The 15,873-nt window shown below is 43.3% G+C and overlaps 1 pseudogene and 1 gene segment (V, D, J or C); both read right to left on the bottom strand.

Annotated features, from left to right (window-relative positions):
* LOC131481056 (immunoglobulin kappa variable 1D-13-like) overlaps positions 1-5,267 on the bottom strand; it is a 119,957-nt gene extending 114,690 nt beyond the window's left edge. Inside the window, 2 exon segments of the V gene segment in view lie at positions 4,864-5,062; positions 5,176-5,267. Of these exon segments, the coding sequence occupies positions 4,864-5,062; positions 5,176-5,230 (254 nt within the window).
* Positions 5,268-14,939: 9,672 nt separating this feature from the next.
* LOC131481057 (immunoglobulin kappa variable 1D-13-like) lies at positions 14,940-15,461 on the bottom strand (annotated as a pseudogene).
* Positions 15,462-15,873: the final 412 nt, after the last annotated feature.

Consider the following 15,873-nt stretch of genomic DNA (forward strand, 5'->3'; position numbering starts at 1 on the left):
AGGTACCACCTAACTCCAGTAAGGATGGCACACACACATAATACCACCAACACTGCTGGCAAGGATGTGGGGAAAAGGGAACCCTTCTCCACTGCTGGTGGGGCTGCAGACTTGTACAACCTCTATGGGAATCAGTTTGGCGAATACTCAAACAACTGAAAATCAACATTCCATATGATCCAGCAATAGCACTCCTAGGGATATATCCAAAACATCTCCTACACAAGAAACCAACATGCACGCCTATGTTCATAGCAGCACAATCAGTAATTGCAAAAACATGGAAGCAGCCAAAATGTCCATCAACAGAGGATTGGATAAGAAAGCTATGGTTCATCTACTCCATGGAATACTACTCAGCTATTAAAAAAAACAAAATGCAGTTCTTTGTGGCCAAATGGGCCAAACTGGAAACCATAATGCTAAGGGAAATGAGCCAATCCCAAAAGGTTAAATACCACATGTTTGCCTTAATTTGATATGATGTTATGTATAACAAGTTATGTTATGAATGTTATATGTTGTGTATAAACCAAAATTGAAATGTCAATGAGGTGGTCACAGAAGGTGGATAAGAAATCGCATTTACTTTTACCATATTGGTTACTCATTACTATGTCAATTAATTCCATAATGATGTGGATTTTTGCTGATGGTATGTTGGAGCTTTTAATTGATCGGGATGATACTCTGCTGGCTCTGTCTTCAGACCAGAGAGGGTATACCTAAGAAGCCGTTGAACTTGACTAGACAATAAGATGCTGGACTCTATGTTTGGTATATGCTTGCAATGGGGGAATCTCAACTGAACTTGAACTGTGGTTATGCAACAAGGTGGAGGAATCCACCATGGTGGGAGGGTTTAGGGAGGGGTGGGGAGAATCCCAGTACCTATGAAACTGTGTCACATAATACAATGTAATTAATGAATTTAAAATAAAATTAAAAAAAAAAAACTGTAAAACCTACTTTACCCTCAATATGCTATGTTAATCCGTGATGGGGGGGAATGCAGGGAAGTCTTTCAGGACCATAAAAAGAGTGAGGAAAAAGTACAATATTGCCTATCAAGATCAAATCTGGTAATTCATAGACAACAGACTCAAAGCGGCACTAAACAACAATAAAACTACTATACCAATGCATCAGGGGGGAATCGGGTGCGATCCTGACAACCTCTTAACAGGAGGTCATGTGTGTGGAGCAGGAGGGCACTCCAGAGTGGAGCAGGTGGTAAGGAGGAAGCTTGGATCCCAACCATGAAGACTCCCATACCTTCACCACAAACTATTAAGACGAGCAACAAGGACTACATCCCAACTGCCTAGGAGACCACAGGGAATTGGATGCCCTCGGAGGCCGAGTACTCTGAGGTCACCCACCCCCAACCAGAGCTTCCGCAGGGGATGGAAGAAGTCTAAACACTACCGTGCAGAAACCAACGTCATCGGAAAGACAACCAGAAGCCCTGAGCGGTTCGTAGAAACAGAAGAATGATAAACATCCTTCAGGACCAGGGAGGAGAGCTTTCTCTGGTCCGAGCCTGGCTCCAACTCTGGACCCCCACCCTCCCTCGCGATGACCATCAGGATCGCTCCAAAAACCCCTCATAGCAAACAAACAATCATACAAACTAAAAAAACCTAAAATAAATAGACAAACAACAAAAAGTAGAGCCTGGAATCTGACAGGAAAGAGCTGGCTTGGATTGGCTCATGCCTCGCTGGGTGGGACACAAAGATTAGTCACTCCTCACCATGGTGTTGAGGATTTCCCTGCACACCCCCGCCCAAAATAAAATGTCCTGCACCTTAATTGTCGACAAATGTCTTGTTAGAGTTACAAGCCAGTCTAGATTACCCTAAAATCTGCCAAGATCAGCAAAATTATACTACAACACAACAAATGGCTAAATACTAAAATGAAATAGACACGAGACAGCTGAATGGTACCTTATAGCCATTTAAAGGTATACAGCATCGGTCCTGTATATAAACTAAAATTGAAGTGTCAATGAGCTAATCATAGGTTGTGGTTGAGAACTTGCGTTTTGTTTTTTTTGTTTTTTTTTTTTTTTTTGTAACATACTGGTTACTCACAACCATGTCAATTCCATAATGTTGCAAACTGCTGTTGATGTTATATTGAGACTCTTAATTGAATGGGATGATATTCTACCAGCTCTAACTTCGGACCAGAAATGGTCTCCCCAAGAAACTGTTCAACCCATCTGGACAAAAAATAGCTGGACTCTATACTTGGTATACGTTTGCAAGGAAGGAACCTTGATTGAATTTGAACTGTAATGCTGCATCAAGGTGGAGGAAGCCACCAGGGGGGAGGGGCGTGGGGAGGGGGGGATTCCCAGAGCCTATGACACTGTCACATAATGCAAAATAACTAATAAAAAAATTGTTAAATAATAAATAAATAAATAAAAAGGACTTACCCCAATCCTCCAAAAACTATTTCAAATACTAGAAACAGAGGAAATCCTTCCAAACTCTTGCTATGAAGCCAATATCATTTAATACCAAAGCCAGATTGAGTCACAACAAAAAGAAAACTACAGACCTATAGCCATGATGGACGTAGATGCAAAGATCATCAGCAAAATACTAGCCAACAGCATCCAACAATATATCAGGCAGATCATTCACCCAGATGGGGAACATTTATCCCTGGCATGCAGGGATGGCTTAGCTTTCACAAATCAATAAAAGTGACACACCATGTCAACAAATTGAAAAATAAAAACCACACAATCATCTCAGTAGAGGCAGAGAAGGCATTTTATAAAATCCAACATCACTCCATGCTGAAAAACTGCAACTAAGATAAGCATAGAAGAACATTCTGTACCAAAATCAATGCAATATATTTTAAAAATGACAACATCATACTAAACAGGAAAGACTGGAAGATTTTCCAATAAGATCTGGAACTAGACAAGGATGTCCACTCTCACCACTGCTATTCAACATAATATTGGAAGTCCTTCCCTGAGCTATTAGGCAAGAAAAACAAATTGTATGAATTCAAATCATAAATGAGAAATTGAAATTATCTCTGCATGCAGATGAAATACTTCTCTACATTGGTGAACCAAAAGACTCAATTAAGTGACTATGGGAACTCATAAGAGACTTTGACAGGGTAGCAGGATACAAAATTAATGAACATAAACCAATTGCACTAACGTACACAAATAACTCATTGGCTAGGAATGAAATAGTAACTATAGATAGTCTCCTTTAAAACAGCAGAGATGAACCTTAAACACTTTGGAATTAATCTAACTAACCAAAGATGTGGAAGACCTCTATGATGAAAATTATGAAACAAAGAAAAAAGAAACAAATAGGGCCCAAAATGTTGGTCTAGCAGCTAAGGTCCTCACCTTGAAAAAACCAGGATCCCATATGGACACAGATTCTAACCCTAAGCTACACTGCCCATCCAGCTCCCTGCTTGTGGCCTGAGAAAGCAATCGAGGATGGACCAAAGCCTTGGGTTTCTGCACTCTCATGGGAGACCTGGATGAAGCTCCAGGCTCCTGGCTTCAGATCAGCTCAGCTCCAGCCCTTGCGGCCACTTGAGGAGTGGGGAATCATCTGACAGAAGATCTTCCTCTCTGTCTCTAATCCTCTCTGTATATCTGACTTACCAATAAAATAAATCTGCAAAAAAAAAAAAAAAACACCCCTACGGCTCAGCTATCAGACTATGCATGCAGGAAGAGGTTCTGATTTGTTTGCTTCTCGCTTCCATATTAGAAGAAAATAAAATCAAAGACAATTGGAGAAGACAAAGATGAGTCCAAGAGATGAGAAGGGGTAGAGCAGATGAGGAAAGGCTCAGGGATGCGAAATATAACTTTCTCCACAAATCTGAAATGTAATCACCTGTGGCCTGGGAAGGTTTTGAGACAGTTGTTTGTGCAAGATAAATTGCAAAGAGGGCTGGATTAAAGACCTGGAGCAACACAGAACCAAGCAGGCCAGCGTGAACCTGGATTTCATTTCACACTGGTCTTCTTGTGCCCTGTCTCTAGTTAGAGCCACTAATATGGAGTAAACATAGTTGTGTGGAAAAAAATATATGTGAATATGTATGGGCCTGAGTTAAAATACAGTTCCCAGCTCACCATTTTCTTGCAGAAACCAAACTGTGTGTCCTGAGATTTGAATGTCAGAAGACAAATTCTGGACCATCCATCTACACTTGCAGGCAGACACAGGGATGAAGGAGTGGGGAACCACCTGTGAGGCTGCAGGCAGCTGAGAGCATCAGCTCCAGGGATAAGGACCACAGTGTCAGTTTCACTGTTCCTTCTGTGGCAGAGAGGCTGTAAATAAGGAGAGAACGCAAAAGTTCATGTTTCTCGGATCACCATCCCTGATCCCAACATTCCCAGAACATTAAAGTATAATTTGGAATCTAATAAACTCTGCTTAATGTTTCCGCTTGAAAGATCCATAACAACTAGCTTTTCACTGTTTAAATCAAAAAGCATTCCGTAACATTGAGTGCTCAGGTATAATCAGTTCTTCCTTTTAAATCAGGAGAAACATGGACATTTAAGTGATGCAGTTACCAACAAGAAAGAAAGGACCAGGAAGCATCAAAGACTGACTGCGTCAGAGAATGACTCTTAGCAGATAGAGGCCCTGAAGGAGCAGCTGGGGCAGCCCAAATTCACACTTCTGCTTTCCTGGGTGGCTTTGGTACAGAACTGTATCACCGTGAGAGTTATCATTACTATCACTATAATACGGTTGACAGTAGTAGATTCCGACATCCGCAGCCTGCACCCCGTTGATGGTGAGAGTGTATGATGTCCCAGATCCACTGCCCTTGAACATGTCATTGACCCCAGATGCTAATTTGGATGCCTGATAGATCAGGAGCTTTGGAGGTTGCCCTGGTTTCTGCTGATACCAGGATAAAGCATTGCTGCTGCTAACACTCTGACTCGTCTTGCAATTGATGGTGACTGTGCCTCCCACAGCTGCAGACACCGTGGTTGGAGTCTGGGTCACCACCAAGGCACGTGTGGCACCTGAGAAGGGAAACACAAACAAAAACATCCACTTGTCATCAGAAGAGACAAAAAGTTTCAGTCAGAATTGACCACACTGGCTGAATTCAGTTCCTGGTGTTGTCCTTCCTCACCTGGGAGCCAGAGCAGCAGGAGCCCCAGGAGCTGAGCAGGAGCCCTCATGTCCATGCTGTGTCCTGACTGGCACTGACTCCTGCACCGGTTGAGAGCACCAGCACATAAGTCTGCAGGGCACACAATACACAATACCATTCTGTAGAATACTTCTTTCAATTCCTCAGCCTGCCCTCAAATCTTTCAATGCTTTACTTATTACTTACACATTTCTAAGAGTCTGAAATTGTTTTGATTCACTTATTTAGAAAAGAGAAGAGGGATTTATATACCTTTACATGCCACAATATAATAACACTCGGACATTCTTAGAATCTGAATGAGAAGCAATTTACTGCAGATAGATGCACCATAACACAAGAGGCCTTTATGCTGAGACTAAATGGGCTGCACCTTTGTTGACATGAGGACCTCTGCAATACAATTTTCTGCCTTTGGCTGTCATTTCCTGAACTTCATCACCATGAAGCTCTGACTACTGGTGTGAAATTCAATTATTACAACTATCATCAGTGTTTGCAATCATCTGTAGCTACTACCTGAATTAGGATCCACAAGATGCATTAGAGGAGTTCATAGCCAGACAAAATTCTCTCCAAAAGAAAAAGAAACGGCAGGGGAGTCTCCTGGTTAGTTTCCTGAGCTGCAGTTTCTACCACTGGGGCTCAGGCGACTGTCTCAAGAATCTGGTACATGGAGAACAGGTGAGGAGGTAGCCCAGGGGAAACACAAATTTGTTCACACATCTAACTTAGATGACAGTACCTGGTGTTTGGTGCAGGATCAAGTCATGAACTCAAAGTGCCTCCTTCCACTTCTACTCTTTATCAGGATCAGGACAGGGTGGGAGCACTCGCCTTCTCCCTATCCAGGAGTTTCCACTTTGTCATGCTAGTGACAATAACCTGAGCAATCCATTGGATTCCAACAGACTCAGGACCAGGTTTGCACCCTCTGTGTCTCACATCTTGACCTCTGCTCCAGTCACAGTCTGCATCACTACAGTATGACAACAAAGTCACCCTCTCAGTGCCAGGGGGTCTGTGGGCCAGGGAGGTGGTGGGTATTACTGAGACATGAGCACAGGTGAGCAAACTAGAGTGTGGCCACATCACAAACTCCTGCTGCCCTTTGGAGTCTGATTTGTAAGGAAACCTAGTAGCACCAAGCCTACCAGTATCAGAAGGCAGACAACTGCCTTTTCAGATAGATTATACACATCATTTATGGGGGACGATAGCAGGATCACCTCAACCTAAAAAGAGGACCACATGACAGAACAAAAAGTTGTTAATTTCCCTTTAAAGCAGGATCTCGAGATCCCTGGACAAATACCCCCAGGCAAATGGTTACAACAAAAATCCGAATGAATGGAGACTGTAAGGTTGACTATCTCAGCCAATGGACAAGGGAAGGATTTAATCATCCTTGGATCAGTGAGCTCGACAGCACTTCAGAACTATTCAATTCACCTGGGCAGAACCCTCAGTGTGTGCAGCAGATTGGGACCCTGTGTTGATATCAGCTGGTGATTCCCCATCGCGGGAACTGAGGTGTTTGGGAGGCTGGGCATGGCTTCTCCCCTTATGTTCTCCCTTCCCCCAGAAACAGGAAGGAGAAATAGAAAATGTTGATACAATGATCACACCCACTTTTCCTTAACACTGGATCCTTCCCAACCTGATCAACTACATAAATTTCACCAAAAATAAAAAAAGAAGGGTTGTGATATTTGCATATTTGTTTCCATGTAAGAGGGTAAAAATACAATGACAGAGAATATGACAGGACATGACTGAGTCCTTGGGATGAGAATGAATACAACAGATGGGGAATGGGTCAGGGATGAGCGACGTGCCGATGCCCACAGTCATTCACTGGAACCACCTAGAGAGTTGTATGTGGCAGGCAACAGTGCAGAGAGGGCTGGCTTTAAGATTGGAGTCAACATGGATGAAACAGGGGCAGCAGGAACAACAGGTTTCACTTCATTCTGGATTTGTTTTGTGCTGTTGCTGTAGATGACAGCTTCAAATATGGAGTGAACATGGCCATGTGGAAGGGGATATTTAACAATATATTGGCCTGGGTTCAAATCTCAAATGTCCACACTTGTTCACCATGAGTCTTCACACAAAAACACATAAGCTCTGAGATGTGAAAGTCTGCAAAAGAGAATTTTCTACCATCCGTTTGCACCTGCAGGCCAACCCAGGGATGAAGATGAGGACTGGAGAACACAACCTTGCTCTAGCTGAAAGCTAGAAAGCTCTAGCTGAAAGCTGAACCTCTCCTGAAGGGGCAGATTGACATGTTCCCCGTATGGTCTCCAGGGGGAGCCATTACCCCTTAGATCTGGTAGGAATGAGAGCTCAGTGAGAACTTGAGACTCAACTGTCCTGGTCTACCCTCCTGAGGAAAGGCAGATTTTCTACATCCTTATTTAGAGGATGTATAACTTTGGCAATGCGAAGTAAATTCAAAATATGTCACCATAAAAATGAAAAGGAAATTGCCTCAGATAGACAGAGACCAATAAGAAAAGCTTAGAACAGACAGGAAACAGTCAGCTTGGTCTCCCATATACCTTACTAGGTAGGACACAAACACTAGGTACTACTCACTAAGGGATTGAAGATTTCTCTGCACACCCTCCTAAAACTATTCTGATCCTCAATTGACAAAATTTGGCATGTTAGAGTTATAAACGTTTGGACTATCCTAAAATTCGTGTAGTATATTAAAAATCAAGCTTCAATACTATAAGCTGCTAAATATAAAAATGAAAACAGACACAAGACAGCTGAATAGTACCCTATAACTATTTTAAGGTGTATGGCAGCCGGTTGTATATAAAACAAAATGAAGTAGTCACAGGATATGGTTAAGAACTTCCATTTTCTAATATTGGTCACTCAATACCATGTCAATTAAGTTCATGATGTTGTAAATTAATGTTGAAGTTGTGTAGTGGCTTTTCATTGGAGGGGATGATATTCCGCCAGCTCTACTTTCAGACCAGGGATGGCCTCCCAATGAAACTGTTGAATTTATCTGGACAATAAGATGCCAGACTTTCTACATGGTCCATGCCTGCAATGAAGGAATCAAGACTGCATATGAACGAACTACGGCAACAATATGGAGGAATCCAATATGGTGGGACGGCTTTTTGAAGGGGTTGGGGGAATCCCAGAGCCTATGAAGCTGTGTCATTGAATGAAATAAAAAATAAAGGAAGTTAATTATTGAAGGATCTGTGATGGTGTGGGAGGAAGGGAAGGCAGAGTGGGAAGAGTAACTATACTCTTCAAATCTCTGTTAAATACCTGAAATAAGTCCCTTTGTATAGGTTTATTTTAAAGCAACAAATTATTAAATATTTGGTTTTTTTTGTACTCAAAGTTACACAGAGTGGGAGAGCTGAAGAGATCATTCATCTACTGATTCACCTTCCAGATGATCACAGCATTAGGGATGGCCTGATCCAAAGTTGGAGGCCAGGGGCTCCTTCCTGGTCTTCTATGTGGGGACACTAGCTCAAGGACTTGTCCATCCTCCACGGCATTCCCAGGCCACAGAGCTCTTGATGAGAAGTGGAGCACCTGGGATCCAAACCAAGCTAGGAGGACTAACCTCATATGCCAGTGCAACAGTCACATCAAAGGTATTAAAAAATAAAATAAAATAATTTTCAAAAGCAATGGTGATCAGAATGATACACAAGTGCACAGTGGCGTATTTTATGAAATGGGTTTCAGGCTGAGGAAAATAACAGGAGTCTGGTTTGAATTTATTGAAGTGACTTCACTGGATCAAGAGGATCTTCAAATGTGCATAATGAACCAAAAGACTCTCAGAGATATCAACTTCTGTTAGTGTTTCTTTTTTGAGAGACCTAGGCACCAGTGTGCTGAGGGGTCTCCAAGCACTATCCTGTAGAGATCGGAGTCTGCAGGCGTGGAGTAGCAGGGTGTGGGAATTTTCAAGGCACTTTTGGTGCGTCTCCAGAACACTGGACCTCAGGGCGCCACTTCCAGGGCCCAGAGGATTCAAAGCGCACTCTCAGCTCGTCCCCTACAGGTATGCTACCACAGGGCGTGGGGGAGTGAAGGCACTCTCTGTGCGCGCCCCCTGTGCACTGGATCACAGGGCTCGGAGCAAGGGACTATAGGGCGTGGGGTGTTCCAGGTGCTCTCTGGAAATGCCTCCTGCGCAGGCCCGCCCACCCCAGCACTTGCAGGGGACTGACCGCCCCGGCGCTAGCAGGGAACTGCCCAGCCCAGAGGCGTGCTTGGGTTCCTGTGGGATAGCACCGCCCAGCTGAGTGCCAGACCGCAAAGGCACAGGGGAGTATTCAGTGTGCCTTTTGCCTTTCTCCCAGACACAGTTTTGGCAGTTTCAAGGCACTCGCCCTGTGTCTAGAGGCTGGAGTCTGGGGGGGGGGGGAGGGGCGGGGAGATGAGCACCAATTGTGTTCAGGCTCTGTCCGTGCCCCTGGGGGGCCAACTCCCGAAGCCTCCAACCCACCACTGTCCCCACCCAACTCACTCAAACCTCAAGTTCTTGCAGTCTGCCTCTTCCTCTGGTGGGAATCCTGGCCGCCGGTGCATCTCCCGACTGCTGCGTCCGTTACTGGTCTCCGCAGGTCGCGATGGAGCCTGGAGGCTGCGGGTGGTGCAGGTCCCGGGGGTTGGCGACCAGGGTGGGCAGATGCCGGCGGGTCCCGGTGATTCAGGGTCCTGGTGTCCGCAGCGGGGCAGGTCCTGGCGAGTCCTGGTGACCAGGGTGAGCAGATGCCAGCGGGTCCCAATCACCGCCGGTCCTCACGGCCACAGCCTCTGCGGGTCGGTCTTTGGGTGGGTCGGCGGCTTTCAGCGTCTGCACTCAGAGGTGACTCAGCAGGTCAGGAGCGGAAAGTCGTCTTCCCTGTCCTTTGCTTTGTTTTTCCCTGGTTGCTCTTCCGAGTTGTGTGGATTTTTTTGGCTCCACACTGTCCAGGGAACTTCACGTTCTTCTCCCTGTGGTTCTATGCTGCTCCACTTACGCTTTTGTCGCATTCTAGCCCTCTCTGTCTGTGAGCTCTCTCACAGTCTTCCTCCTATGTCGGCCATCTTGCGAGTCTCATGATATCAACTTCTGTACCAAGTATTCTTCACCATATTCACATCAGTCTTTAAAACATTACCAGAAAACCCATATTTTCTAAAGTTCAGCATGATTTCCAACTTCTTTTTGCAGCAAAACAAGATTATCCACCAAATCTACTTTGCTATGAATTTTCTGAAGAACTCCAGTGTGTTTAAATTTTTTTACATTAAATGCTCATAATTGCATCTATTTTGTGGCAGATTACTTAGGTCTACAAACTGATTTGAGATTGTGTGGTTGATGTACAGTTTGAGTCAGGAGACCTTGCTGGATTTAACTGTAAAGTGCGCCTTTCAATTGGCCCTGGTTCTTTGGAGGTGATGACATTTCCCTGGGGTGATGACATCTCTGTCTCCTCCTTCCATTGTTAGTCTCTGTGACTCCCCACACGTCCCTGGGCCTTTCCTTCTCCTGGTGCTTTGAAGAGACTCCACAGGCCCAAGGCTGCCTGTCCAGAGACAGCCTCACCTGCCTCTGTGGAAAAGAATTCCGGGATGGATCAGCTGCCTCTCCCCTGTGCCTGCTGACACTGAACCTTCCCGTTTCCTGCTTGGGTGAGTCACCTGCTCTTCTCTCTCTCCCTCTGGGTGCATCTTAGACTTAATCCTAGCACTGGGATCTCAAACTTTTCTGCCTCTGCTACTTCTCTGTCCTCTATCAGCCTCTTCTCTCTCTCTCTCCTGATCTGACTTTGCATTTTTCACCTGGTACTCTCAGTTTCAGAACGGGAATCAAAGCACTAGATCCTGGGAATATTACTTTAAGTGTCAGAAGGATTTTGCAGATTAATTAGCTGATGACTCTACTGTGGAAATTATCATGATTTATTTGGCTGAGAGTAATGTAATACACTATCATAGAATCCTCCTTATAACAGAAAGGTGAGTCTAGGTCAGAGAACATTGTAACAGTGGAGAAGGTTGTTGGAGAGAGGGAAGGAAGGAACCACAGACAGGACGCGGGGGGCATCCTGCAACTACAAGAGCAGGGACTTGGATCCTCCCCTCTGGAGCTGCCAGCAGGAGCACAGCCCTGCTGTCTCCCTGGTTTCATCCCATTGAGGCCTCTGACTTCCTGAACTGGGATGATGGCACAGTGTGTAACAGTATGACATCATCAACAGTACAGCAAATAGCACGTAGTATTTTTCAGCTAATACAAATACAGGGAATTTCTCTTAACTCCTCCATTAATTGACTCACTTCTGAGATCACCAAATGTCATTTTGTTCTCCCTTCACGTCACTTTGGCAAATTAGAGAATAGTTGGTTATAAGGTGGAAGCACAAATTCCTCTTAGAGGGAAAATCTCTTCAGTGAATTATCTTAGTGACCTCTTATCAACCAGCTCAGGGCTCAGGAATCAAAGAGTGTGGATGGAGGAAGAGGTTCTGATTGGTTTGCTGCTCTGCCTCAATATTAGAAGGAGAATATAAGATGACAGAGAATTGAGAGGACAGAGCTAGTGCAAGGGATGAGAAGAGACAGAGCAGATGAGGAAAAGGTCAGGAATGTGAGATACTTCTCTTCCCACTAGCTGAAGTATCATCACTGTGGTTTGTTTGTGAAGGTTCTGAGACAGTTGTATACAACAGTCTAAACGCAAATAGGGCTGGATTAATGATATAGAGCAGCATAGAGTCCAGCATTTCAGCTTGAGCCCTGGATTTCACATTCCCTTCATTTTCTTGTGCCAAGTTTCCATCCACTCCCTCAAATGTGGAGTGAATGTGGCCATGTGAAGGAAGATATTTAAACATATATTGGGAACAACAGTGAATTGTGCATGTACTAGCTCGCAGGAACTCACTGAGTTCAATGCATTGCACTGGTCCCACAGGAAAATAATACCAACCGTGGCATCATATGGGTCAAAATAGGTCCATGTGGCGCCCAGACTTAGCAGCCAATGGGTTCCAGCAAGATCAGCACCAACAGCAACCTAGCTATATAGGACACCTGGTGTCTCCCTAATCCTGGGACCTGCTCCAACCAGAAATGGGGGAAAGGTTGCAGAGACAAAAACAGTGCAACCTCAGCATGACACCACAGGAGATGGAGAGTATTGAGCCAGGAGCTGGGGCTACAAAGAACATGGTGGAAATCTAACATAAAAACTGGAACTTGCTGGAGGGAGTGGCACAATTGGCTGAAAGCAAAGAGCTGTGTACCAAAGCCAATAAGTAAAATAAATTGTAGACTTGTGAGTGACACAGCTTAGAAACCTGCCCCAAGGAGAGGAATCTGATAACTAGAAGTACAATAACCAAGAGCAAAAGAAGACAGAAAGCCAAATGAATATTACTGAAGACTCACCTGCAAAGGAACAAAACCCTATGCCAACCTCAGAGTTAACTGAGGAAGACATCATGAAAATGAGGGACACAGAATTCAGAAAACTCATTATAAAGCTTCTGATCAACAATGAGAAGCACATACAGGAGTTCAAAGAATTTAAGGAATATGTTACACACAAAATAGCAGCAATAAAGCAAATCAAGGCTGATATATCAGAAATTAAGAACACAGTAGAGCAAATTAAAAGTACCATGGAGAGTCTCGAAAATAGAATGAAACAAGCAGAAGAAAGAATCTCAGAATTGGAAGATATTTCCTGTCACCAGGTGGAAACAAACAAAAAGCTGGAAGCAGAGCTCAATCAGGCTAGAAAAAAGAGTATTCAAAAATTGAAAGACACGATTAAGAGGCCAAATGTAAGAGTTATGGGAGTCTCAGAAGGTGCAGAAAGAGAAGCTGAGTTTGCAAACATATTTAATGAAATAATAAAGGAAAATTTCCCTAGTCTAGAGAAAGAATTGGGAAACAAGATCCAGGAGGGGCACAGAACTCCCAACAGGCTTGATCAAAAGCGAGCTTCACCACGACACATGATCATCAAACTCTCTTTAATTAAACATAAGGAAAAGATCCTTAAATGTGCACAAGAAAAAAAATCAATTGACATATAAAGGAATGCCAATTAAACTCACAGGAGACCTCTCACAGGATACTCTACAGGCAAGAAGAGAACGGAGTGACATATTCCAGATTCTAAAAGAAAAAAATTGTTAGTCCAGGATAACATATCCAGCAAAGCTTTCCTTTTTCTTTGAAAATGAAACAAAAAACTTCTGCAGTAAAAAAATAAACGAAAAGAAAAGAATTTGCCTCTTCCAAACCTGCCCTACAAATGATACTTCAAGATGGTCTCTTGACAGAGAAGAGGAATAACACCCAACAAAACCAACCGCAAATGTGAAAAACATCCCTGTAAAATGACAACAGAAGACTAAATCGATAAACAACCCATTCGTAAAATGAAAGGACCAAATTTCACCCATACTTATTAATCCTGAATGTAAGTGGCTTAAATTCAATCAAATGTCATAGTTTACTAGACTGGATTAAAACACAAACCCATCTATTTGTTGTCTAGAAGAGACACATTTCACCAACAAAAATCAAGGGAAGCTGTATCTCATGGATTTTGATGCTTTTGTTTTTGCTAGTTTCATCTCTTCAAAACTCTTTCTTCTGATTACAATCTTCAGTGACTCATAGATCATGCAGTAGCATCATCTTCAAGAAGAAGATTCTTGATTTTCTTTTTCATTTCGTCAGCGACGCATTCGTCATTCAGTAGCATGTTATTTAACTTCATGGTGTTGTTAATTTCTTCTTTCTGCCTGTTGTTGATTTTGTTTTGTGGCTTTTCATTTAAGGGGATGTATAATAGCTGTGTAATGGAGACTGTCATATCTAGTAACATGTTATTTAACTTCATGGCATTGCAAACTTCTATTTTTCTTTCTGTTGTTGATTTTACATTGTGACTTTTCAATTAAGGGGGGATGTACAGTAACTGTGAAATGGAGACTATCATATCCAAATGTGAGGATACAATGTAGTACATATTTCTATTTCCAGAACAAGATGGGCTTACAATGAAACTGTTTACTGTATCTTGACAATAGGATGCTGGACTCTCTGCCATTGTCCATGCCCACAATGATGGACATATGACTGTGTATGAAGAACTACGCTTTAGGAATGATATTAGCAACTAGGTGGGGAGGGGGATAAGAGAAATCCCAGGGGCTTATGAAATTGTATCATAAAATCATAATAAATAAATAAATAGATAAAAAGAATGTTGGGATTCTTCAGCAGTCTAATAATCTATGATGTTTGATTGATGAGTTTAAGCCATTTACATTCAAGGTTAGTAAGAATAGGTCGTAATTTGGTCCTGTCATTTAGCAATCACTTGTTCATTGATTTAGTTTTCTGTTACTATTAACTGGGATGTTCTTCAAATATGCCTTTGGTTTTGGTGGGTGCTATTCCTCCTGTTTTTGTAAAGAATATCTTTGAGTATCATTTGTAGGGCAGGTTTGAAAGAGGCATATTCTTTTAATTTTTCTTTATGTGAAAGAATTTTATTTCATTTTCACGGAGAAAGGAAAGTTTTAATGCAGATGTTAACCTGGGAAGACATAAAAGAATGACTGCATCCAAGAATGACCATTAACAGATAGCGGCTCAAAGACAGAAAGCCGGGGCAACCCAAACTCTCACTTCTGGTTTCCAGGGTGGTTTATGTTGAGGCTCAATCACTGTGTATTATTAGCATAACCATACATTCCATAACAGTAGTAGATTCCGACATCCTCAGGCTGCATCCCGTTGATGGTGAGAGTGAATGATGTCCCAGATCTACTGCCCTGGAACCTGTCAGGGACCCCATCGGCTAATTTGGATGCATAATAGATCAGGAGCTTTGGAAGTTGCCCTGGTTTCTGCTGAAACCAGGCTAGATTGCTGTAAACACTCTGACTCGTCTTGCAATTGATGGTGACTGTGTCTCCCACAGCTGCAGACACCATGGTTGGAGTCTGGGTCACCTCAAAGGCACATCTGGCACCTGAGAAGGGAAACACAAACACAAACATACACTCTCATCATCATGTTCATACAGCAGAGACAGGAAGTTTCAGTCAGCACTGAACACACTGGAAGAATTCAGTTCTTGTTATTATCCTTCCTCACCTTAAAGCCAGAGCAGCAGGAGCCCCAGGAGCTGAGCAGGGGCCCTCATGTCCATGCTGTGTCCTGACTGGCACTGACTCCTGCACAGGGCATGAACAGCTTGCTCTTAAGTGCGCGGGGGGGTGGGCTGTGTCCTGGGAACATGCAAATCAGTAAGGGAAGTGATATTCTTGTGCAAAGCAGAAGAGAACAGCTCATGTCATAACTGAGCACACGAGAAGTGTCTCCAGGCACCCAGGTCATGCTCTGGACTGCACTGATTTACCTGCAGAGAACATGATCCTCTGACACACATCATGTGACATGAAGCATTTGAGAAGCACTCTAACTTACCCCCACAGACAGGAGAGTCTAATCTACTTGTATTTAATGTCAGTGTCTCAATTTACAGGAGAACAAATTATTTTCAGAGATTGTGCAACACTTTCTGCCGGGGTATAATCTATCAATTCCTCAGTCTGCCCTCAAATTCTTCCCATTCTCTACTTATTACTTACA

The sequence above is a fragment of the Ochotona princeps genome, chromosome 8 (genome assembly GCF_030435755.1).
Source record: "Ochotona princeps isolate mOchPri1 chromosome 8, mOchPri1.hap1, whole genome shotgun sequence".
Taxonomy (NCBI): Eukaryota; Metazoa; Chordata; class Mammalia; order Lagomorpha; family Ochotonidae; genus Ochotona; species Ochotona princeps.